The sequence below is a fragment of the Hipposideros armiger genome, unplaced genomic scaffold, assembly GCF_001890085.2.
Source record: "Hipposideros armiger isolate ML-2016 unplaced genomic scaffold, ASM189008v1 scaffold_473, whole genome shotgun sequence".
NCBI classification, from domain to species: domain Eukaryota; kingdom Metazoa; phylum Chordata; class Mammalia; order Chiroptera; family Hipposideridae; genus Hipposideros; species Hipposideros armiger.
Genome location: NW_017731823.1, coordinates 1,192,378 through 1,216,193, shown reverse-complemented (window position 1 = coordinate 1,216,193; position 23,816 = coordinate 1,192,378). Strand labels below are relative to the sequence as shown.

Below are 23,816 nucleotides of genomic sequence, written 5' to 3'. Positions count from 1 at the left end.
CCCGGGGGCTCTTGCCCAAGAGATCTCCCATTTGGGTTCCTGGTCAGTCAGTTGTGCCAGGAATGGTGTGACTGGGAAACTAGAGGGCACCTACTTTCTACTTGGGTGGGTGCTGGGGACAGGTGTCCCACCTGCATTTTTCTGTCACTCCAGGTGACTCAGACTTTCCACATCACTATTCGCCCTGTGGATGATTCGCTGCCCATTGTGCAGAACTTGGGGATGCGGGTACAGGAGGGTGTGAGGAAGACCATCACAGAGTTTGAGCTCAAGGCGGTGGATGCAGACACAGAGGTAAGAGCAGCTTCTCTGGCTGAATGAGAGGCTGGTCAATCTGGTGGCAGAAGTTGCTCTGGGACTGTGTATCCCAAAGAGAGGGCACAGTGTCGAGGTTAGTACAGGTATCCTTGAAGGATTAAAAGTCAGACGACACCATGGCTTCTGGAAAAGAGAAACAAATACATTTGTGATCAAACTGCTTTTACACCCTTTCTGAAACCCTAAATATATTCACCTTCTCCCCTGATTACATGTAACGTTCCTTTTAACATGCTGAATTCTTTTTTTTTTAATTAATAGTTGAGATTTAGTTTTTAAGTGAAACTATTTTATCAATCAGTAAATACATAAATATCAAATATATGGAGCATGGAGAAAGTTTTATACTTACAAATGATAAAAACAAGTCATAAAAGAAACTTCTAAAGATGAAAATTTTGTGCATTGAGAAACAGTAACTAAATTTTCCAATTTATCTAATTTAAGCAAGATTCTGAGGAAAGCATGCTTAAAGCAAAAATAACCAAAAAATTAACATTTTTTTGATACATACCATGTTTAATGAAATTTATAAAGAAAACATGAAAACATCTACTCCTTCCACTCCTGCACTCCCACATACCATACTCACACCTGGAGATAAATAACATGCAGAATTTTTTCATGATTTGTAGAAAATTAGGTGGATGACATTTTACCCAATGTTTTTATTATTCCTTATTAAAGTGAACAAAGATGTTCAGCACCTATACATGCTTCCTTTCTTTGTACCTCCTTTATTCAGACTTCTTTGGATGACAACTAAGTATTACAATTGAGCATCCTCGAAGAACTAGGCGTTACACAGTAAAGCAGGGCACGCACACACAGAGCTCTTATTTTCCTGATGCATTCAGGCATGATTTAGCTCCCATAAAAGAGTACCATGGCATTTATTAATTAGTTCTATGTGCAAACGACCCTGTGCACCAGTGTTCACTCATTTGTTTATTCATTCTTTCAGTAAATAATGACGAATTACTAGTACTGACCTGTGCTCTAGATCCTAAAAACAGAGCTGTGAACAAAACACATAAAATTCCGGCCTTAGGGAGTTTTCAACCTTTGCTTAGTGGAACAGACAATAAAGAAAGAACATATAATATCATGTCAGGTATGGTAAGTGCTATGAATAAAAATAAAGCAAGATAAAGGAGGTAGAGATTTATAGGCATGCTGTTTGAGACCGTGTTCAGGGAAGGCTTCTCTGAGGTGCAGAGATACCGTGAAGTAGGAGAGCAAGCCGTGCTGTCGCCTGCGAGCATCACTGTCTGGGCAGGAGTGTCAGAAGTACCATGGCCCTGTGCTCACATGTGTTTAGGAGCTTTGAGTTACAAGAGGCCCAGCATCTGGAACGCAGGGAACAAGCAGGAAAGTTGGAAGCGTGGGCCCAGCAAAGAGTCCTGGGACTAGGTCCCAGAGGGCCTCGGTGGCCCAGGTCAGGCCTTTGCATTGTATTCTAAGTTGGTGGGGAAATCATTGGAAAGTCCTGAGCATGGTTTTCTACCTCTTTATTTTTCCTTCTCTGTGTTATCCTAGAAGCAGCAATTAGAAACGGGAAATTAACTTCTGTTCTGATGCACAGGGGATTTTGTATATGAGTTTTGGGAAAGTGGGAAGGGATGGATTGAAAGGAAATTAATAGTTTTAAAAGGTCTAGTTCCTATCATTCTGGTAGAAGTTAAAGACTCAGATGTTCCCCTGTGACCCTCAAAAGACAAATTTAAATGCCTTAGTCTTACAACTAAAAGCACCAGAATATAAGTTCAATTGTAGTAACCCATATAATTTCTCTCTCTCCTTAGCTTTATTTTTGGTATGTATAAAAAAAATGCAATCCCTATTTTATAAATGCTGTTGGGTTTGGCTACCATTGACCACCTGTTGGCCATCACTCAGTTATCTGGTTTCTCTTACAAACTTCCCTTCTCTACTTGCTTTTTTTTTTTTTTAACCTCCTTGACAGGCTGAGTCTGTCACATTCACCATTGTGCAGCCCCCACGCCATGGCACCATCGAGCGAACCACCAATGGGCAGCATTTCCGGCACACCTCCACCTTTACCATGGAAGACATCTACCAGAACCGGGTCAGCTACAGCCATGATGGCAGCAACTCCCTCAGAGACTGGTTCACCTTCATTGTTGCGGATGGAACAAATCCTTTCTTTATTATTGAGGAAGGAGGGAAACAGGTGAGAGCAAAAATCAATGGAAAAGGAGGCACAGCAAAGCATGCCACAGGTTGTCCAGAGACACAACAGGGCATTTTTAGACCAAGGATAGCATTGTTTGAGTTCTTGTTCTGTCTCTAAGGAATTGGCCTTAGGCAAATTACTTAGCTTTTCTAAGCCTCAACTTGTCATCTGTAAAATAGGTGCAATAATAGTCACCAGCTTCAGTGAGTCTAGGGATCAAAGGAGGTAATCCACATAAAGTACTTAACACTGTGGGCACATCGTGAGCACTTTCAGTAGAAGTTGATAGTTATCATTATTACTTTCCTTTTTGCTCACCTTTACTCCTTTAATTTTTCTTTCATCTGTTTTTTCAGTAACATCACATGGTCCTAAATAGTCTTTCTCTTTTATGTGTCCCCTTAGCCAACCAGCGTTTCTCAGTCTCATGAAGAATAACAATGGTTAAAAGGACATTTGCATCCAAAAGACGCCGATTTAAATTCTAGCTCTGTCACTTACTGGCTGAGTGTTTTTGTGAGTCATTTAATCTTTCTAGGCCTCAGCTTCCCTATTTGTAAAATGGGGGTGATATCTACCCTTGTGATGCACATAAAGCACTTAGCCCAGGGCCTGCCACAGGAAACACAAGGAACACCCAATAAACCGTGGCTGTAATCATCATCTCTGTCGTCATTTTAGGACCAACATGTGAAACAGGTATAGATGCTTTTCTCTTGAGGTCATGCAGCCATCAAGCTTTACATCCTTAAGAGAATTGCTCCCTTCTAATATTCAAGTGTCTGGAAGAAACATTAAGACAGCCCCTCTGCTCCCTTCCCTGCCATTTTTGCTCATTTCCTCATTTCTTAGCCAGATCCCCTGCTGTCCCATAATCCTCCCCTGGGGATAACTGCAACTCTGGTGAAAGGTAGGCCCACGAATACTCCCACATCTCACGCAGCTGGGTCAGACTTGGGCAGAAGCAGTTTTAGTGAGCTACATAATCACACCATACCACACTTTCAGGATAACAAAAGGGTCCGTTTCTCAGTCCTGCAGAGTTCCTTTCCTGCTCTGATGATGAATGGGAATGATTTCTTTCTGGAAGAAATATCCTCCTGCTTCCTTTAGAGACAGCCAGCCTGTGAGAAGGTCATTCTCAGTTGGCTGAGGTGTCGGTGGAACTGCTCTTGGGATTTCCCTGCAATTTCAGTGTCTGCACGGCATCACCACCTGGCAGCTCATCGCTTTTATTTTTTCTCTCCCAGACTGTGGCTGCTCCCCAGTTAGTCTGACTTTCAGAAGAGAAAAAAAAAAAGATTTCAGGATAAATCAGTAAGAGGGCTATCTCTCTGATAAACATAAAAGGTCACAGTGGGTCTCCAGAGGGACCGTGTTATTTTAAAAATGAAAATAATTCAGAAAGAGGGTTGTAAAAGATTGAAAAGCCAGCATCTGCTGCCCTGTGTGCCAGCTTGCCTTATTGTCTCTGAAACAGTGAGGTGCTGAGTCACACTCAACATGTATGTGTTGTGTATGTGTGTATCTGTGTAAAAATGAAATTATAAACCAAAATTTCTTTTTACTATTTACCTACATGCTTTTATTCTTGATTTCTTTGGCCATTTTCCCCATATGAACAGTTCTTGTTAAAAAGAAGGAAGGGAAGGGAAAGGAAGGGAAAGGAAGAAAAAGAAAATAAAATCTCTTCCCATGAAACATCCTTTCACATCTGGCAGAATCCCAACTGGTGACTTTTACATTAACATTTTGATGATGATTTTTGTCTGCCTCTCAGGAAAATTTTAACAAGACCTATTGAAAGAAAAATGTTTTATCTATTGTTTCACCTCAGGGAAATATTGAACTCAAGTAAAGAATGCATAGGTCTGTGAAAGTCATGTTCCACAGCAGGTGAAATTCCAACAAGAGTGCCACTTGTGTCTCGCTTTTCTTCTCGTATTGTTCCCACTTCCTCAATCAATCCCTTGAGCCTCATGCCAAGTGGTGATAAGTGATGGAAACCAACTCAGTTGCCCATTCTGAAGTGTCAACTGATTTCGGGGGTTCCAGCTTTGTAGGTCCTAGACCTGACATGTTTCAGATGTCTGTGAAACATGAATTTTCTTTTTTGGCTTCCCCCACAGATTATGACAGCAGCACCTCAGCAGTTCCAAGTAGACATCCTCCCAGTAGATGATGGTACCCCGAGAATTGTTACCAACCTGGGGCTCCAGTGGCTGGAGTATATGGACGGCAAGGTAAGGCCTTTCCACCTGCAATGTTCACATTAACCAACTTGGGCAATAGCCTTACTCATGACAATACTTATGAATATAATTTGAGCTCAACTCATGTTTATCCCTCCCTAAGTGAGCTGAGTTTGATTAGGATTGTATATAGTTTAAGATGTTCTTATAAAATGACTTCCAAAATATAGTAGCACAAAGAAAATGGCAGATTAATTTTTCTCACATATAGGATGGAAGTAAGTAGGCCGTCGTCTAGGGCTCCATATGACCCCTCAGAGATGGCAGATTCCTTCTGTCTTATTGTTCTGCCATCACTGGGTTGTTACTGTTGACTGTAGCCAAGTCTCTCCAGGTTTTCATCAACACCCCAGCCCATGGGAAGAGGACAACAAAGAAGTAGTGGGTGAGAAACTTCATTGTAAGCAAGTGATACAGAAATTAAACACATCATTTGCACTCATACTATTCTGGCAAGAAATTGGCCACATGGCCCCGTCTGCTGCATGGGATCCTAGGAAATAGAGCCTCTTGCTGGGCAGTGAGGTGCTCTGCTGAAGCTTTGTTAACTAGAAGGGGAGGATGGATTTGGGGAAACATATGGAATATACCATAAATGGGAAGGAAGTACTTTTGTCGGTGAGTGTCCTCAGAGAAATTCTACTTTCGAGCTTTCTTTTTCCTTCTCCTAAATCTTAATTTGGTCATTTAAAGAGATGCCATAATTCTCACCTGGTGACACGTCAAGCATTAAATCCCTATCCCCAACCCAAACACACACAGTTCGTCATTTCAGTTTGGGAAATGATTTCTTAATTTTGTGTGTGGTATTCCCTCAAAGATGTCAATTTTCTCATTTCCACGGAGCTGATTAGTTGGTTGTACAGCCATACCTTGGAGATATTACATGTTCAGTTCTAGACAACCTCAATAACGCGAGCACCGTGATAAAGAGAGTCGTACTCTTTCTGCTGGTGGAGGGTCTTGTCTTCAATTTGTAAAAAACACAACATCTGTGAAGCGCGATAACATAAAGTACAATAAAATGAGACATGCCTGTGTATGTAGCTGCTGTGCTATAGCTTTTCACTAAAGTAATTGGGATTTTCTTAAATATATGAAACAAAATTAATACAAATTCCTTTTGTGCCCTAATTTATTTTTTCTCCATATTCAGAACCATCTCATTCTTTTCTTGACACTCTTCTAATTGGTTTTCTACTTCCCACTCCTTCCCTACTGCAGTGACTCTTTAAATTAAAGTCACCAATGACCTCTATTTTGCCAAATCCAAAGGTCACTTACATGTCCTTATTTTAACATTTAAAACTGTTGACCACACCTTTTTTCTCTCCAACCTTTGCTCTCACTAAATATTCGTTGATGAATGAATGAGTGAATTAAAATTAAGCCTGTATATTTGAGCAATATTGGGGTATCAGAAATTTATCTGACTCAATTGCAAGCATTGCTGTTGACTCCTATAAGGTGTAAAATGGCCATCTTCCCTGTACTGTATCATTCTTTCAAAATTCCAACCTTCTTTAAAGGCCAAATTCAAATTCCACCACCATAAATCCTTCCCTCCTCAATTCAGATGGAATTAATCTCTCCTGCTCCCAATAAGTAGGTAACACTCTTTTTGTATCTCCCTTTAAAGATCTTGCCACAACCTTGCTCTTGAGCTTTTATTTCCCAATGAAGTGTGAGCACCTCAAGGGCATAGGCTGGGATGTTTTGTATCCTCATAGCCTCTTCAATAATGATAGCGTTTTCTATGCAGTAAATGCACTCTGTAAATCATTGCTGAACTGAATTAAACCTGAGTCACGGGGTCTTGTTCTTGCTTTATTCCCACGTCAGGAATTAAATTTAATGGGTTTCTATTCCAGGCAACCAACTTGATCACCAAGAAGGAACTGCTGACCATGGACCCAGACACGGAGGACCTGCAGCTTGTCTATGAGATTACCACGGGCCCCAAGCATGGCTACGTGGAGAACAAGCTGCAGCCTGGCAGAGCTGCTGTGACGTTCACGCAGGGTGGGTGATTCGGAGAACTAAGAAATAGGAGGAATCTATTCTAACACCGCTCTCCCTACCTCTCTGACCTTTCTCACAACCACTTCTGGCTTCTTACCCCTAAGTAGCCTATTTGAAAACAAGTAGATCTTTTAGTGTCTAACCATTCAACTTTGGAATTTTACTTCTCCTGATTTATTTTCCTGTTACTCTGAATTATGGCAATAAAAAAAAATCTTCTTTACCATGCTTCCTCAGCTCCCAAATTGCTTTAGGTTTTGGCCAGTTTTTCTGGAAGGGATCATGTGATACTGCTTGGTGTTCTTAACAAAAAACAAAAACAGCCACCCGACTTTATACAAGACCTGTGAACCTGTGTGGTTTACTTTTTGTTCTCTAGGGTTATGGATTTTTTTTTTAAGTCTTCAGCAAAGAAATTAAAATCAACATGGATAAAATGTTCAACAGAAAGGTTTTCCTGTTTTGAATCAGATCAAGCAGACTACTTTGTACTTTAGTTTCCTAAAACTTTTTAGAATCTTCTAGACTTCTTTTGAGAATAGACATGGTTGGGAGCAGACACTGCAAAACTGCATGTTACAGTTCATATGCCACATTTCCTTTTTCTCCCTGCACTCAGTCCTATGTGTTCTTCTACCCCATTTTTTCTGTACCGTTGTATGTGGGCTATTTTAATCCAACCCCCAGCTTTTCTTAGTAACACATACCTTCCAAAGAACCTTATCTAGAAGGTAGTGTAGGCATGAGCATATATACACAGAGGATGGGACTGAAGACTTTTCTCTGTCATTTCTCAGATTTATCTCTAACATTCCATAGACATTTATTAGAGTGCTTTATTTAGCCAAAACCCTGGAATTCTCATTTTACATATGGGTATTTTCTATACATAAAAACAGGCCTTTTGTCACACACATCTACAGGACCTTATTTTTAAACCAGGCAGGAACATTTGTTTTGAAGACTACTATCCCTTTTTGTTCTTGGGAAAACAAGTTCTGTCTGTGACCCATTAGGAGAATGGGTGTGTTGGAGTGGGGATCTCTGTGGCTGTGCTTACAACCATGGGCTAATTCATAGTGTATTTTTTCTCACAGAGGATGTGAACTTGGGGTTGATTCGCTACGTGTTACATGAGGAGAAGATCCATGAGATGATGGATAGTTTTCAGTTTCTGGTGAAAGACAGTAAACCCAACGTGGTCAGCGACAATGTCTTCCATATCCAGTGGTCCCTCATCAGCTTTAAATATACCAGGTACAAGTGTTCCTGTGTGTTCTTTCTTGAGAAATGAATCAGGCAAGCAGAGGAAATCAGGGAAGCACCCTATGGGTCAGCTCTAGCCATCTGATGACGCTGGTGTTGATAACAATAATAAAAATAATAATCACACCAAATATTTTTGAATACTGTATGTACCAGGCACTGTACTGTGTACTTGACCTACTCACCTAGTTCTATATTGCAATTATAGGATGAACATTATTGTTGCCTCTGCAACAACAAACAATAAAGACAGAAAGGTTAAGGAACTTGCCTGAAGTCGTATAGCTAATCGGCAGTAAAACCAGGATGTAAGGCCAGTGATCCTAACCATTGTGCTTTACTACCTCTCCAGCATGTTTTTTTTTTTTTTTGCGTCTTTCAGTTTTAGAAGGTAATCCAGTAGAACTGATAGGAAAAAAAAGTGTACACTTGTGTTTTGTAAATAATCACTGTCCCACAATAACACCATCTTTGCCTTACAACTACATTCTCTCTGCTTTCAAGTTCATCATCTCCCCCTCGCTACTTTGGTGTTCATAGGATTGTATATCTTTAGGAGCATATACGTAGTTGAATGCAGATAGCTCTTCAGGATGTTTTCATTGTCTGTTGGGGAGTTGAAGAGACAAATAGAGAGGCATCGACTAGTAAAGGTAGGCAAGCACAGTGCTGATTTTATAGGTTAAGTTGTAACTAGGATTATCACTTTTGTGGGGGAAAGAATTCTTTAAATCTGCATCTCAGAGACTCAATATTCTAAGAAATCAACTTCATGATAAGTCAGATGAAATTAGAACTTGGGCGAAACAAAGGAACAACATACAAATTTGATGTCATGCACCCCAGATTATTCACACACACTTAGAGAATTAGTGGAAAATCAGAATCCACTTTTATATGTGTAATGTTTTATTGTTAATTTGCCGCTTTATGTATCTCCTTCAAAATTGAATTAATTGCATCAAATCAATCATGTTTTCTGGAAACCCTCTAATGTTTAATGAACTAAATAGTACAGAGGCCCCAAGGGTGGCAGTGAGGACTAACCTCTCAGAGGCACTGCCCTAATCCACATTGGACACAAGCCCTGGTCCAATGGCCATCCTCAGTGATGAAAACCAAAGCCCAGCTCAGGCCCCACTGGGGGCTTTTCCAAACCGAGAAGCTTATTATGAATTACCAGCACATGGATAGTTTCTCTCCTACTTTGCAAAAGCAATACAAATTCCTAGCAGCAAGCTAAGTTCTTAGTCTGTTCTGGCTGCTATAACAGAATACATAGACTGGGTGGCTTATAAACCCCAGCAATTTATTTCTCACAGTTCTGGAGGCTGGGAAGCCCAAGATCAGGGTGCTGGCAGATTTAATGTCTGTTGAGAGCCTGCTTCCTGGTTCATAAGACAGTTGTCTTCTCACTGTAACCTGACATGGAGGAAGGATGAGAGACTAAGCTCAGGGCATTAATCCAATTTATGAGGGTTTCACACTTGTGATTTAATCACCTCTCAAAGGCTGAACCTCTAATATCATTACATTGGGGGTTAGGATGTCAATATATGAGTTTTGGAAGAGGGGCAGACACATTCAGTCTATAGCACCCCGTCACTCCCCTGTTGTCTAAACACATTTGTTATCTAGGCCCAATTCTCATTTTCTTACGTCTGGCACTGTCCTGAGTCCTTTACACACTTCCTATAGATCCCATCCAGTCAGTTTCCACCTGAGCTAGGTCATTAATTGCTTCCCAAGCAACTTTCTTCCCTAAGAACACACTGACCTATTATGATTATTCTCCCACACTAGGGAGAGATTATCATTTCTCTATGTTCCGAAATACAAAGTTCATAGTGCCTTTGTGCTACCAACCTTCTGAATGGCTTCCCACTCTCTCTGAAAATGAGACAGATCTGCATCCACAGTTTTCTTGGTCACTTGGTGCTGTGACTGTCCCAGGTGAACACGTTCTGTCAGTTTACAACCTGACTTCTGAAAGGAACCAAGCTTCCTGTTCTCCAAAATGCCCGATACTACTAGCCAACCAGAAGAGACTGGTATTAAACAAGTGAATCCTTCAAAGCCCAGTGGCAGCATTTCAAAGACTCCCTTTTTGTATGCTTCTAGCTACAATGTCAGTGAGAAGGGGGGATCTGTCAGCGTCACAGTGCAGAGGACTGGAAACCTGAACCAGTATGCCATCGTCCTGTGTCGCACTGAACAAGGCACCGCCAGCTCCAGCTCCAGGGTCAGCTCCCAACCCGGGCAGCAGGACTACGTGGAATATGCTGGCCAGGTAAGTGGGTGGGGGACCTCTGATGCCTGAGCTGCCTGCAAGAGCTGTGATGTGCTGTAGGCTACTGTGGCGCCTTCCCACTTCTTTTGGCCCCACCTCTCTTTCCATTGGCATCCTTCCTCCAGTAATTTTTCTATGTTCCATTCCCACAGTATTTTGTTCTTCACAGTCTGTCTAATCTCCATTGGTTTTAGCTGCCAAAGCTTAACTTTTCTAGCTTCTCAGTCTTTACATTGTGCTTCATGACAAAAAAAAAAATCTCTATGGCATCGTATTCTGCACACAGCCTTTGGAATCCTAACCTTTTTTCTCCCCTTTATCTGAAGGGAGGGGAGAAGGAGTATGGGGAGACCAGTTGGGAAGCCCTTGGATAGGCTGGGTGAGAGATGATGGAAGCTTAAGCTTCAATTGTAAAGTGAAGGTGGAGAGGAGTGGATGGATTCAACAGATGAGTAAGCCAACAACTGATGGGATTCAGCAGTGGTTTCGATAGTGGGGCAGAAGGGAAAATGGATGGTGGTGCTCCTTGCTAGGAGGAGGAGGTTTGGTGAGTGATCTTGACTTTGCATACCTTGAGTGTGAGTTGCATTAGAGACAATAAATTGACAGCTCTATAGCTTGGTAGGGAGAGCTGAGAGGAATTCTGCGGTAGAAAGATAAATTTGTAAGTTTCTATGTAACAGCGGTAGTAATTAGTACCCTGGTGAGAGTGAGAGAGAAAAAAAGGAGAGAACGAAAGCAAAAGAGAAAGGAAGAAAATTTAAATAGTAAACTCCTTTATGGCAGGATGCCCTACATTTGTCATCTTTTATTATGGCACAAAGGCTGGTACTTATTAGGTATTTATTCAATGTTTTGTCAAAGTAATTTCATTATTCTTATGGGAACATAAATCATAAAGAGGAGAGGACTCTCTCTGTGAGGCATTTCAGCTGGACTAAGCTAAGGCCTTACATGTCAAATTTACATGAGAAATTAGAAAAGAACAGATAAGCTAAGGAGTCTTTAACATATGAAAAAGAGGCATGTACTCGTGTTTTTCAAGGAGAGATAAAAGGCAGTGTGTTCTAGATCCCAAGTAGAGATCTGTCAAGAGTTTCATTTAGTTGGGTGTGTTTTGAAATGTGGAGTTTAGTAAAACTTAATTTGATTAGCTGATTAGATATGTATTAGTAATGTTTCGTTGATGAAAATTATGTGTGTGTGTTTTGTTTTTTTTAATGGTTTATGTCTGTTTTTACACGTTTCAGTTGTCTCAGCTTACAAAAAGTACAATACAGGCCCATTTCCTGCCATTTCAATTTTGAACAAATCCATAGCCCTAGTTCCATTTGAAGATGTTATCTTTTATTTTTAGACAAAGTAAAACCAGAATAAATCTCTGTAAGTTCACAATTATTCCTATAAAATAACTTCACTGTTTTGTACCAGGCTAAGTTCACTCCCATTATAGATCTAGCCCATCTTAATGGTAAAGGATTTAGTCAAATATAAAGTTAAAGTTCAGTCTAGCTTGCTTACACTGTAACTTTTTCTGAATCCAAACATGACCATTTGGTACACTGAGATTCTATGTCGGTTTGATTGTGCAAGTAATATGATGGTAATAAGGATAATATCTTGCATTTGTTCAGTGCTTTAAAATAAACAGTGCTTTTGTTAACATTGTGTCCTTTAATCCTCCCAATAAGAATTGTGAAATAGGAATATTATTGTTATTTAGCTGATGAGGAATATGATGTTCGTAAAGCTTCAAAGCCTAACCCAGCTGGGAAATACCAAAATTGGGACTTAGAACTTCACACTCCAAGTTCAAAGATTTTTCCAGTTAAACTTGCCACAAATAGAAAGGGAAGTAACTAATCAAATGACTCTTGCTAGCCCAAGTGAGTTAATAAAACAGGATATGAATAGTTACCTACATGTTTTTTCTACAGCCACCAAATGGCAGAGGATGTCTTTGCCCTCCATGTGTCTGTACAGTAAATCAGTCCCAACGTGCAGATGAAGAATGGGAAAAGATAGCCAAGTGTTCCAAGTCATACTGCAGGAAGTTGGGGCTAGAAGAACCGGCTACTTCAGTGCTCTGCTCACTGGGCTCGGGCTGTCTTTTTCCATAATGCTCTGGAGGAGCAGAGCAGAGGAAGTTGAGGCACAGATTAACTCCTTGTTGTTTCTTTTGCTACAGGTTCAGTTTGATGAGCGAGAGGACACCAAATCCTGCACCATTGTCATCAACGATGATGATGTGTTTGAGAACATCGAGAGTTTCACCGTGGAGCTCAGCATGCCAGCATATGCCCTACTAGGGGAGTTCACCCAGGCGAAGGTCATTATCAATGACACTGAGGATGAACCCACATTAGAGTTTGATAAGAAGACCTACCGAGTCAACGAGAGTGCTGGTTTTCTCTTTGCACCTATTGAAAGAAAAGGTCTGTTGGTGCCAAAGGTGACAAGGAGCTATACTAATAACTAACATTTATTGAATCCTTTTTATGTGCCAAATACTGATGTACCATATTAACTCATGTGTGTAAGTATTTTACATGTATGAACTCTTTTAAATCCCAGGCATGTCCCTAATAATGTTCCTACCTATAGCGAGTACTCTCAGAAGGCTTCTCTTCTTAGTTCAAGTTATTAGCACTCCCATTTATTCTTTAATGGGACTGGAAGACTGGTTATATTTGGCCTTGCAAATTATTCATGTACTCAGTATTCTTAATCAATCACCCAATCCATAAAATATTTATTAGCCTTGGTCAAGGAGGGAAGTTACAATTTGTAAGAACTGGTTTCTCATCTTGGTTCTTGAAACAGAAAAATGTGTTTAAAGATTTCCCTATGTGAGTGTCACATGTAGAGCTCAGATGAGAAATAAACTGTGTAAGAAATACAGGACAATTCTTGAGGGGCTGAAAATCAAAACAAAGACCATATGGATTTATGATTGTTCAAAAGTGAGACTGTAAAACACATGGAAATTAAATCTTCATGCAAAGCTGCACAATGACTAAAAGTGATGATGTCAGGTTTTTGTTGAATCTGATGACTGGGTATTAGTGTAACACACTCTGTAGATAGTGCAAACCCTTGGTGACACTACTTGGAAAACAAGCAAACCCCATTGATTGTTCTGGACCAGCAAGCTGGGCCCAGAACAGGCTGTCGCCCAGGGCAGTGGCAGCACTAATAAGTAAAGTCATTTGTACAGAGAGGAGGGTTTTATTTTGTCTTATCTTTCTTTTTTTAAAACAAGCTTGTTTTTCCCTGGGAATTAAAGTGCAGAAGTTTATTCAGAAAGGCAGTGAACTGTGCTCATAGCACTACCTTCAGGATACAATTATTTTGCTACTTAAAGTACCAAATATGTCTCTTATCTTTCCACCCACTGTGGTCTTAGATGGTAGGCAATGAGTCTTGTGAATTAACAGAGCACAAAACTCACAGAATAGGAAATCCATTTTAAGTTGTTTGGTGAAGTATCTGGGGTATGTTAAATCCTCAAGTGGTTTATACCATAAGAGACTGCAGTGCAGGAAGGTTTCATGTCAGAGGGGGAACAGGAATAGTGATGGAGTGTGTTGGAGGAAACCAAGCTCACTCATTTATCAGAGATTTTAAAATTTGTGGCGTACTCATTCAAATACTATGGTTTTCTTGCCATTTTGTATTTTAGGGGATTCAAGCAGCATTGTATCTGCGATTTGCTACACCATCCCTAAGTCCGCAATGGGAAGTAGCCTCTATGCTCTGGAGTCAGGCTCGGATTTTAAATCTAGAGGAATGTCTGCTGACAGTCGCGTGATATTCGGGCCTGGCATCACCATGTCCACCTGTGACGTCATGCTCATTGATGACAGCGAGTATGAAGAGGAGGAAGAGTTTGAGATTGCCCTGGCAGATGCTTCTGCCAATGCCCGCATTGGAAGGGTGTCATCAGCCAAGGTCTTTATTAGTGGTCCCAACGATGCCTCCACTGTGTCCCTGGGCAACACGGCTTTCACAGTCAGCGAGGACGCAGGTAATGGAGAGCATTTTCAGGGTTCCCTCGCCCATTTCCTAATGCCTTCCTTGAATGATTTTCTCTCAAGTTTGAGCATGTGCTTAAAACACTGACAATGCCATTGTTGATCTGAGGCATTATATACATAATGCGAGGCATTACAACCAAGAATGCAATGTGGGAAGAACAGGGAGTTCCATTCACTTTTCTTGCTCTGGTTACTGATGGCCAGAAGTGGTCTGGCTGAGAGCTCCATTGGCTGACCTCTGTGGTCCAGAGAGAGGACATGGTGCTAAGCATTTTGGCTTGCAAAGGAGCGGAATGGGATCTGTCGAGAATGGAGGCAAGTTAGTTAGTATCCTTCTAGCTGGTTAAACAAATGAATTCTAAAATTTCAGTGTTTTCACAAATGGAACTTTCTCACTCAAATAACAGCCCAAAGCAGTCAGTGGGCACATTTCTTCCACCCAGGCTCCTTCCCTCTTTTGGTTGGTTCCACAAAGATCTTAACGTCCTCTGCATGCTGCTGGCAGACATACTGTCAGAAGGGTCACAGCTGTGATGAGTATTCACTGATCTGAGCCACTTGATCAAGGCCTTTCACCTCTTCGAAGGTGATATTTTGACAGAAAGCGGGAACTGATATTTTTGAGCTCTTACTGAGTGCCAAGTACCATGTGATGGACATTCCATGTATTCTCACTTCATCTTCTGTGGGAAAGATAACATTATATGGGAAAGCACATGGAGGCCCAGAGAGATTCAATAAATCATGAAAGATCAAGCAGAGCTGGGATTAGAACCCAGAGCTTTCGACTATGCCATGTTTCCTTTCCCATATACTAAATACCCAGCCATGACTACATGTCACCCCACAACATAGCTTTAAAAATGTGATTGTGAGATCAGCTAAAAATCTACACGTATGCCATTAGGACCCTATGAAGTATGATGTCACAGTAGACCAGAAGGCAAGTTTTATTCCTAAAATAAGCAATAAGCACAAGCGGTTTAAGTAATGATGTGTGCACCACTTGGATAAAATAGGGAAATCAAACCAGTTAGGAACACTTAATTAGGAACTTCAGCTTCAGGCCTCATAGAGTCTCCTCGCTAGTTCTTCCTTAATTGACTATTTTCTGGCTCATCCCTGAGGTGCTAGTCTCTGAGTTTCTTCTCCTGAAATAGGCTTGAAATGTTTTTCAATGGATCCTCCCCCCTTAAATTCATTGTTCTTCTCCTCTGAACAGTCTCCTTCTTGAAGCCACAAAACCACTTTCCCCGAGGGTCTATCTCTCCAGCATTGCCTCCTCGAGACCCTCCTCCAAGTCTGTTCTTCATCTTCAGTCAGAGGGGTGGTTACCAGAGGGAGCACAGGGGCATCACTGAAGTTGGAATAGATAAGCCAGCAGGATAACACAGCCTGCTGCTGTGAAGGAGAATGTTGTTGAGAAAGCCCCACTCATTCTCTGGCTCAAGGTTGACCATTGAAATCTGTGAATCTCACTTCAGGCGCAGTGAAGATTCCAGTTACCCGCCATGGGACAGACCTTTCTACCTTCACATCTGTCTGGTGTGCTACACGGCCCTCGGACCCAGCTTCTGCCACTCCAGGAGTTGACTACGTTCCCAGCTCTAGGAAGGTGGAGTTCGGGCCAGGTATCACTGAGCAGGTGAGCATAGAGCAGTGAAAGGCTGGATGGGTCTGTTAATGTGGTCTCTCTCTAGTCTGTTCTCCAAACTCTTTGGAGGACTCTAAACTCCCCTTGCCATATTACTATCATCCCTTTCTTCAAAAACACAAACATACAAATAAGAAAACAAACTTAGAGGGGTCTTCTATAAGGTCTCCAAGTGACATTTTCAGCTTCTGATATCCAGCACCACAGATTTAGGATAGAAACCACACTAGTTTGATGTAAATATCTAGAAACAAACTACCTAAGGGTGTGTAATGAAAAGAGTAAAATTTTATGGATTAAAAAAAAAAAAACTTAATTTAAGACCTCCAAAGAAAGGCAAGTTGTTACCTTTGTCCTAATCTCCCAAAATCAAATGAGTGTTATGTATTGGGCATTCTGTAAGGTTTGCTTTGATTTTTCTTCTTTTAAAATTTAAAATTGCTTTAAAATTGAGATACAGTTGACATATAACATTATATTAGTTTCAGGTGTACAATAGGATGATTCAATATTTGTATATATTGCAAAATGACCACCACAATAAGTGTAGTTAACATTCTGATTTTTCTTCTAGTATTGCACCTTGACTATCTTGGATGACACTCAGTATCCAGTCATTGAAGGACTGGAGACCTTTGTGGTTTTTCTCAGCTCAGCACAAGGGGCCGAACTGACCAAACCCTTCCAGGCTGTCATTGCAATTAATGACACATTCCAGGATGGTAAGAGATTGGGGATGCCTGCTTGTGACTGAGACTGCACTGCTTGTAGTTCTGTTTTAGTCCTTAATTTCCATGTGTATGATATTGGAACTCATTCACATTTTTATTCAAGAAATGTGTGTGTGAGTGTATGTCTCTGTGTGCGTGTGTGTGCAGGTGCATGCACGCATATATGTGTAGGAGCACTTGCATGCATATACTTTTACATAGTAATATGGGAAAGAAATAATTTTTCATGGTTGTGGCACTCTGCTAGACACACAAAACAATGTATCAGCCTCGGTTGGGCTGTGTCCTCAAGAAGCTCAACATCTCATTGCAGGATAAGACCCTTAAGCAGAAAAATTAGAGTCTATTATAATAAATGACCTAATAGTGCTATAAATCGAGTACTGTAGGAGCAGAGGGGACTGAACAATAGCTATGTGTAAAAGAATCATAGATTTAACAAGGGGGTTGATGTTTAAGCTGAGTCTTCAGGTGTGATAGGAGTTAACCTAATGGATAATAAAATAAAGCTTCTCAAATGGAGAGATCCAGTCTATATGAGGTATAAAATTTCAAAAGGTGCATATTTGGAAAACAGATGCTATCTTTTGCTCTGAGCCTGGCAGGAGGCGAATAGAAGACAACGAAATGTAAAGATAGGTTTAAGTCAAGTTCTAAGAGGACTTAAGTTCTAGCCTAAGAAATTTACAAGCAGAGGGGAGCAACAGATGTTTACAAGCAGGGGAGTGGTATGATTTTTGTTTTAGGAAACTACTACTGGTGGTCCTGCAGATGATATGCAAGAATGAATAGATATGGGTATAGGAACAAAGTGTCAGTCTCCACTGAAGAGCTAACCTAAGTAACATGAAGATGAACAGGAAAGGACAGTTTTTTCTTGGGAAAAATTGATGAAATTTACAATTTTCAGATTCTAGAGTTTGGTAAAAAAGATGGAGTCGAACCTTCCGCCTCAAGCAGGACGACCCAAATCAGCACCCCAGTGGTTGACAATAGATTCCTCAGTCTCCCACTGGACTGGGGGCATGGTAAAACAGGGACTGTTCCCAGCAGACAATCATGAGAAGCACACTTCCCCTTCCTCTCCCCCCCATAGGAGTGAGAGTGAATATCTTGTTAAAGGAAAGAAAAAAGAAGCCTTTTATAGCTCATGAGGAATTTGGGTTGATTATTGCATTACAAAACTCAAACATTACCACTCTAGCTTTTAACTCTCATCTGACTTGGTGCCTGTCAGCCCAGCAAGAAAAATCAATCCAAACCCTTGGATAATCTGCCTTGAGCAGAAAAGCGTCCTTGCTTACATTGCTTTTTACCTGGCAACAAGCTTCCTTCTTTTCCTCCTGTGCTAGGCCATGCCCTTGCTACCCACTTTTTAACAGCACAGACCATTTTATTGGATGACAGAGCCCTAAATGGTTAATGTTGGAGGCTTAATGCCAAAGGTGTTAATTTTCCTTTAGGGTGTAGTGTTCTTTAAGAAGTGTTTTCTGGGCTTTTCTTTAATAATAAATGGTAGCTGTTAGGCTTAGCTCAGATAATGGGTTTGTTTTATTTTACTAACGCCAACCGTTCTGAACCATGGGCAGGTTGGAGGCAAACAGAGCTTTCTGCATACTGATTTGAGATTGCTTGGGTGTTTACCCTTTCTGTTCCTTTCTTTGGGGTTTGGCAGAGCATACATATCCAGGATGCAGACAGGAAATAGGTGACTACAGCTATAACATCAGCTTCCTGTAGCCCAAAAGACTGACATATGACTGGAGGGACTACCTCTTTGTAATGTTCATTAAGAAATTAATGAATGCAGATTGGTGCATTGGAAGGCAATGTGGAGGTTCCTCAAAAAATTAAGAATAGAATTACCATATGAGTCAGCAATTCCTCTCCTGGATATCTACCTCAAAAATCTGAAAACATTTATCCATAAAGATATATGTGCTCTGATGCTCATTGCAGCTTTATTTATGGTGGCCAAGACATGGAAACAACCAATGTGTCCTTCAATAGATGATTGGATAAAGAAGATGCGGTATATATACACAATGGAATACTACTCCACCATAAAAAAAAATGAAATAGTGCCATTTGTGAAAACATGGATGGATCTTGAGATTATTATGCTAAATGAAATAAGTCAAACAGACAAAGACAAGAACCATATGACTTCACTGACTTGTGGGATATAAAACTGAAATCAACAAAGGAACAAGACAAGCAAATAAGGAAACCAAAATTCATAGACACAGGAAATAGTTTAGTGGTTACCAGAGGGTAAGGATGGTAGATGAGGGTAAAAGGGTCAAATATATGGTGATGAAAGGAGAACTGACTCTGGGTGGTGAACCCACAATGTGATATATAGGTGATGTATTACAGAATTGTACACTTGAAATCTATGTAATTTTACTAACCATTATCACCCCAATAAACTTTAATTAAAAAAAGAAAAAGAAAGAAAGAAATTAATAACCAGCAGTCAACAAAATGGGTCTCAGAAGGGGACACGCCTTAATGCAGAGCTAATTACCTAGGCTTTCTAGGAAGTAAGCAGAAAAAAATGACCCTTCATATTGAGAAGGCTGGAAATAGAGGGTAATATAAACTGTGTGATAATAATTTCTACCAAAATTTGAGTGCCTGCTGTGTGCCAGATACTGTACTGAGCACCAAACATACATAATCTTGTTAAATTCAATCCTCCTGATAATTCTCTGAGTTACATATTATTTCCAATTTACATAAAACAAAAAACAAGCCTCAGAAAATCTAAGTAGATTGCCCTGTATCACAGCAGGGCTGGGATAGAAATTCAGGCCTGTATACTCCAAAGCCCTTGTTTTTAACCATGATTGGGCTACAGTTCCTCCCGAAAGTCAAATGAGGCTGTGCGAATTATAAGAGAAGTTGTAACTCTGCAGCAATAGTCACAGACTGGGGACCCACTGGATAGCTCAGCTTGTGGATGTGTTTTGTTTGGCCCGAATAGTTTTGATCTATCTGGAATTTCTTTTTGCTGTTTTAATTGGTTGCTATTTTAAAATTTAGGAGATAGCACATAAAACTCCAGATCTCTGGCTTTGTTTAAAAATAAGAAGATCTGCCAAAAAAGAGTGGAGCTGAGGGGCAGCCCCTTTAAACAGGGCTTCTTCTTTCCCTTTACCAGTGTCCCAGCTCTTCCTGTTCTCTCCCTGGCCCCAGGACCAATGAGAATGGCCATCTATCAGCAGGCTTAAGCTGCTGATAGAAGAAAGTGAACTTTTTTGAGTACTTATGACTCTATCACCACTTCCCTTATACCTGGCCCATTTCTTTACTTGCATTGCCTGCTTGCGTTTGAGATGGCGACTGTGCCCTGAAGCCCAGCAGAAACAGGTGCAAAATTGATTGATTCTATTTTATTGGAACCACATTCACAGTGGAAGCAGTTCCTTTGTCCCGAGAGCAGCAACCATGTCCTGCAATCTGCTTACCCCCTGTGATTTGCCAGCCTATGGTGGCCCTTAGTGGAGCTCTCCTGCCACGTGGCTGCCGAGGGCTGACAGGAGCTGTGGCCACCTAACCTCTGTCTCCCTCTAACAATGCATCCATCTTTCCTTCTGCTCCTCCAGTGCCCAGCATGCAGTTTGCCAAGGATTTGCTCCTAGTAAAGGAGAAGGAAGGTGTCCTGCATGTGCCTATCATTCGGAGTGGAGACCTGAGCTATGAGTCATCAGTGAGGTGCTATACTCAGGGCCACTCGGCTCGGGTCATGGAGGACTTTGAGGAGAGGAGAAACACGGACTCTTCACGGATTACGTTTCTGAAAGGGGAGAAAGTAAGTAGATTTATGATTGCTGAAAGATGGAATTCTCTTCTTCCTTGATGCCTTTGATTTGTCCATACTGAAGAAATTTAGACAAATTCTGAACATCCTAGGAAGTTTCTTACTAATTGATGGTATTTTTAATAATATCACCTACTTCTATGAAGCTGTCTTCTTGGTTTCCCACTTTTAACCAACTATATATGTCATTGGTTGTGTTGGGAAATTTAGACAATGCGTAATATTTTTGGAATCTAGCAGAATCAAATAAATGAGGCTCCTCTTACTTTGAAACTATGTAAGAAATGAACACGCTCCACAATGTTACCTAAAGGATGAAGAGATTATTCTCTAATACCTGGGCCCCTGTCCCAGGGCAATATACATCCTAGTATAGGACCAATAGTATGGGATCAAATATGCAGACATTGGTTGAATAGATTCAAGTCAGTATCCTCTTGGTGATGTACATGGAAAGGGATGCATGTGTTGCACAGGAACCTCTGAAAAACCCCAGTCACTAAGTATGGCTGCATCAGACTCAAAGCCTACATCTCAGTGCATGTCAAACATGTATTTTGAATGAGAACCACGTTTTTCCATTTTTGGGTCTCAGTTACAGGTGACTGAGTCAGTCATACCCCATGGTTCAAGGAACACAGTCCTCATTAGTCAGTTCAAGTCCCTTTTATTTTGCCTATTTAGTCATTTTATTTTATGTCAATTCTCCAGTCACATTTTCTTCCCCACCAGCTCATCAATCTGTGTGGTTAACAAGTATCTTTCAATTTGTATTTGTTCTTTAAAAATTCTGGTTGTTTTGCGTGAATAGTTTTTAATTTATAAAATTGCTGTTGTGTTATTGCTTTTTCAATCATTTACTGCATTTACTCAGCCATATGTTTTATTCGTCCATGTCATTTATGTGTACACCTAGTCTGTCGCTTCCAGCTGTGGCATAGTATTTCCTGATGTGTATCTACTACATTTTATCCATCTGCTCTCAGCAATAGACAGTGAGGAACCACAGCGATAGCGCCCAGTCGTCACCTCGTAACACTCTGCCACCACTTATAACACTGCAGTGTATCCTTATACATGTTAAGTGGGACTTTCTTTGGATATATATGCTCAGCAGCAAAACTTTTGGACCAGAGGACATGCATGTACTTAATTCGAAAAAAATAATTTCAGAGTATTTCCTAGAATGTCACTAGCAGCCCATGAGGGTTGCTATAACCCTACATTCTCTTCAATATTTAGCATTAGTCATCTTTTAAATCTTTGCTAGTCTAATATGTATAAAGTGATATGTCATTTTAATTTGCATTTCTCTAATTAATACTGTTCTATATGCTTGTGAGCTTATTGAGTTTCTTTTTATGGAAATTTATTCTTTTTATCCTGTATTCCTTATTTTCTTGTATTGTTGTCTTTTTCTTACTGATTTGCAGTATACACTTTCTTGTATATTCTAAATATTAATTCCTTGCCAATTTTAGACATTTTAAATATTATAAATGTATTTTCTCTGTCACTTATCTATTATCTTTTACCATGGTGTTCTTGGTTGAATAGAAGTCTTTGATTTTGATATAAGCCAATGTATCAAATTTTTGCCTTGTGATTAGTCCTTTTGAAATTTAGCATAAGAAGACCTTACTCATCCCAGTTTACCCCAGATTCTTCCTCTGTTCATCTTTACTGACAAAAAAAAAAAAAAGCCATAGCTTCCTTCTTTGGGACTTTCAGTCTCTTACACATTTGTGACTCATAAAAGTCCTGTCTTAGTTATGTATTTTATGGGAATTTTGCAGTGGCAGGTTGAAACACGCATTTAAAAATACACACAAATACTACAGATGTAATCTTTAACTTTGAGTCTACATGTCTATATTTGCTTTAAGTTCAAAAGAGGATTATCTGCCTATCCAAGAGACAGTTTGTTATTTCATAAAATTATAAAGAAGTACAGTCGAATAGTCTATGTTACCTACATGACAATCTATCTATCATTATTCATAAGCAGGCTTTGGAATCTTCATTTTCTTAGCTTGCTAAGCAATATGTCTTTGGAACTTGTCATTCACTAGAATGTCTTCTTTTAAAGATATCCTGAAGAGTCACTATTAAATTCATACTTTCTATAAAGAAATTCTGATTGTGAGAAAGATGTGGTTAAAAAAAAAAAGGAGCAATCTTCAGAAATTTAAATCCAGGTTAGCAAGCCACATAAAAAAATGCTCACAGGGATATTCTCCCTGTGAGCATAATTAGGAAAATGAGAGTGAAACATCTCTAGACCCACATATCCTGTGCCATACAGTAGTATGTAGACTTCAAATGGTTCAACTAAAAATAATCCCACTTATCACATGACTCTACTATCGAGGCTGCTCCATTATCTAAAATGTTGTGACCTTAGTATACATTTTCTCAAGAATACAATCCTCAGTAGAGAATATTCAGTTTGAGAAACACTTGATTTCTTTCCTTCAAACAGGGATTTAGATTGTTTTCTGAGAATTCAGTACTCAGCAGTTTTCAGGTGAGACACCATTTGGCAGCATATTTGAGAGTTCTGGAGCATGTAGAGGTTTCTTTAGCCTAATAGGAGGCCTTTCTAAGTTCTTTATAAGAGTTTTCAATTTCTACAATGGAAAAGGAACCGTATTCAGCTCTCCAGGAAGTCTGACCCTGTGTTAAACCCCCACATCAGAAATCTACCTCTCATAAGATGCACCAGTGTATTGGTCAGCCCAGGCAAAGCATGGGAAAGCGCGCAGATGCTCTACATGTGCTCTTTTGTGGGTTCTTTTATTGATCTTGATTTTTGTAATTCATGACCAGTAATTCGAAATGATGTGGAATGTTCTCATTACAAGGCTCCACATATAGATAGGTCCCAGTCAGGCATGAACTATTAAATATAAACATTCTACTTTATAAATTAAACAGTTTGGGATCCTTTGAATTTGTGTTGACTCTTTGATGCTGCAAAGGAGAAAACTAAAACCAAGCAAGGCATTGCTATCTTGCTGCAAATTTTAATCTATCTTGTGCCATTGGCTCTAGATGAAGAACTGTACTGTCTCTATCCATGACGACTCCATGTTTGAGCCTGAGGAACAGTTCAGGGTCTACCTCGGCCATCCTCTTGGAAACCACTGGAGTGGAGCCAGAGTTGGAAAGAATAATATGGCCACCATCACCATATCCAATGATGAAGATGGTAAGAGTTACT

General features: G+C 40.2%; 1 protein-coding gene across 1 annotated transcript in view; it reads left to right on the top strand.

Moving 5' to 3' along the window:
• Positions 1-23,816, top strand: part of LOC109395491 (extracellular matrix protein FRAS1) — a 79,566-nt gene that overhangs the window by 21,114 nt on the left and 34,636 nt on the right. The window contains exons 11-22 of the mRNA XM_019666537.1: positions 154-294; positions 2,285-2,512; positions 4,645-4,758; positions 6,639-6,789; positions 7,887-8,046; positions 10,177-10,345; positions 12,534-12,780; positions 14,028-14,372; positions 15,867-16,027; positions 16,611-16,758; positions 20,379-20,584; positions 23,648-23,804. Of these exons, the coding sequence (XP_019522082.1) occupies positions 154-294; positions 2,285-2,512; positions 4,645-4,758; positions 6,639-6,789; positions 7,887-8,046; positions 10,177-10,345; positions 12,534-12,780; positions 14,028-14,372; positions 15,867-16,027; positions 16,611-16,758; positions 20,379-20,584; positions 23,648-23,804 (2,227 nt within the window). The remainder of the gene's footprint in view (positions 1-153; positions 295-2,284; positions 2,513-4,644; positions 4,759-6,638; positions 6,790-7,886; positions 8,047-10,176; positions 10,346-12,533; positions 12,781-14,027; positions 14,373-15,866; positions 16,028-16,610; positions 16,759-20,378; positions 20,585-23,647; positions 23,805-23,816) is intronic.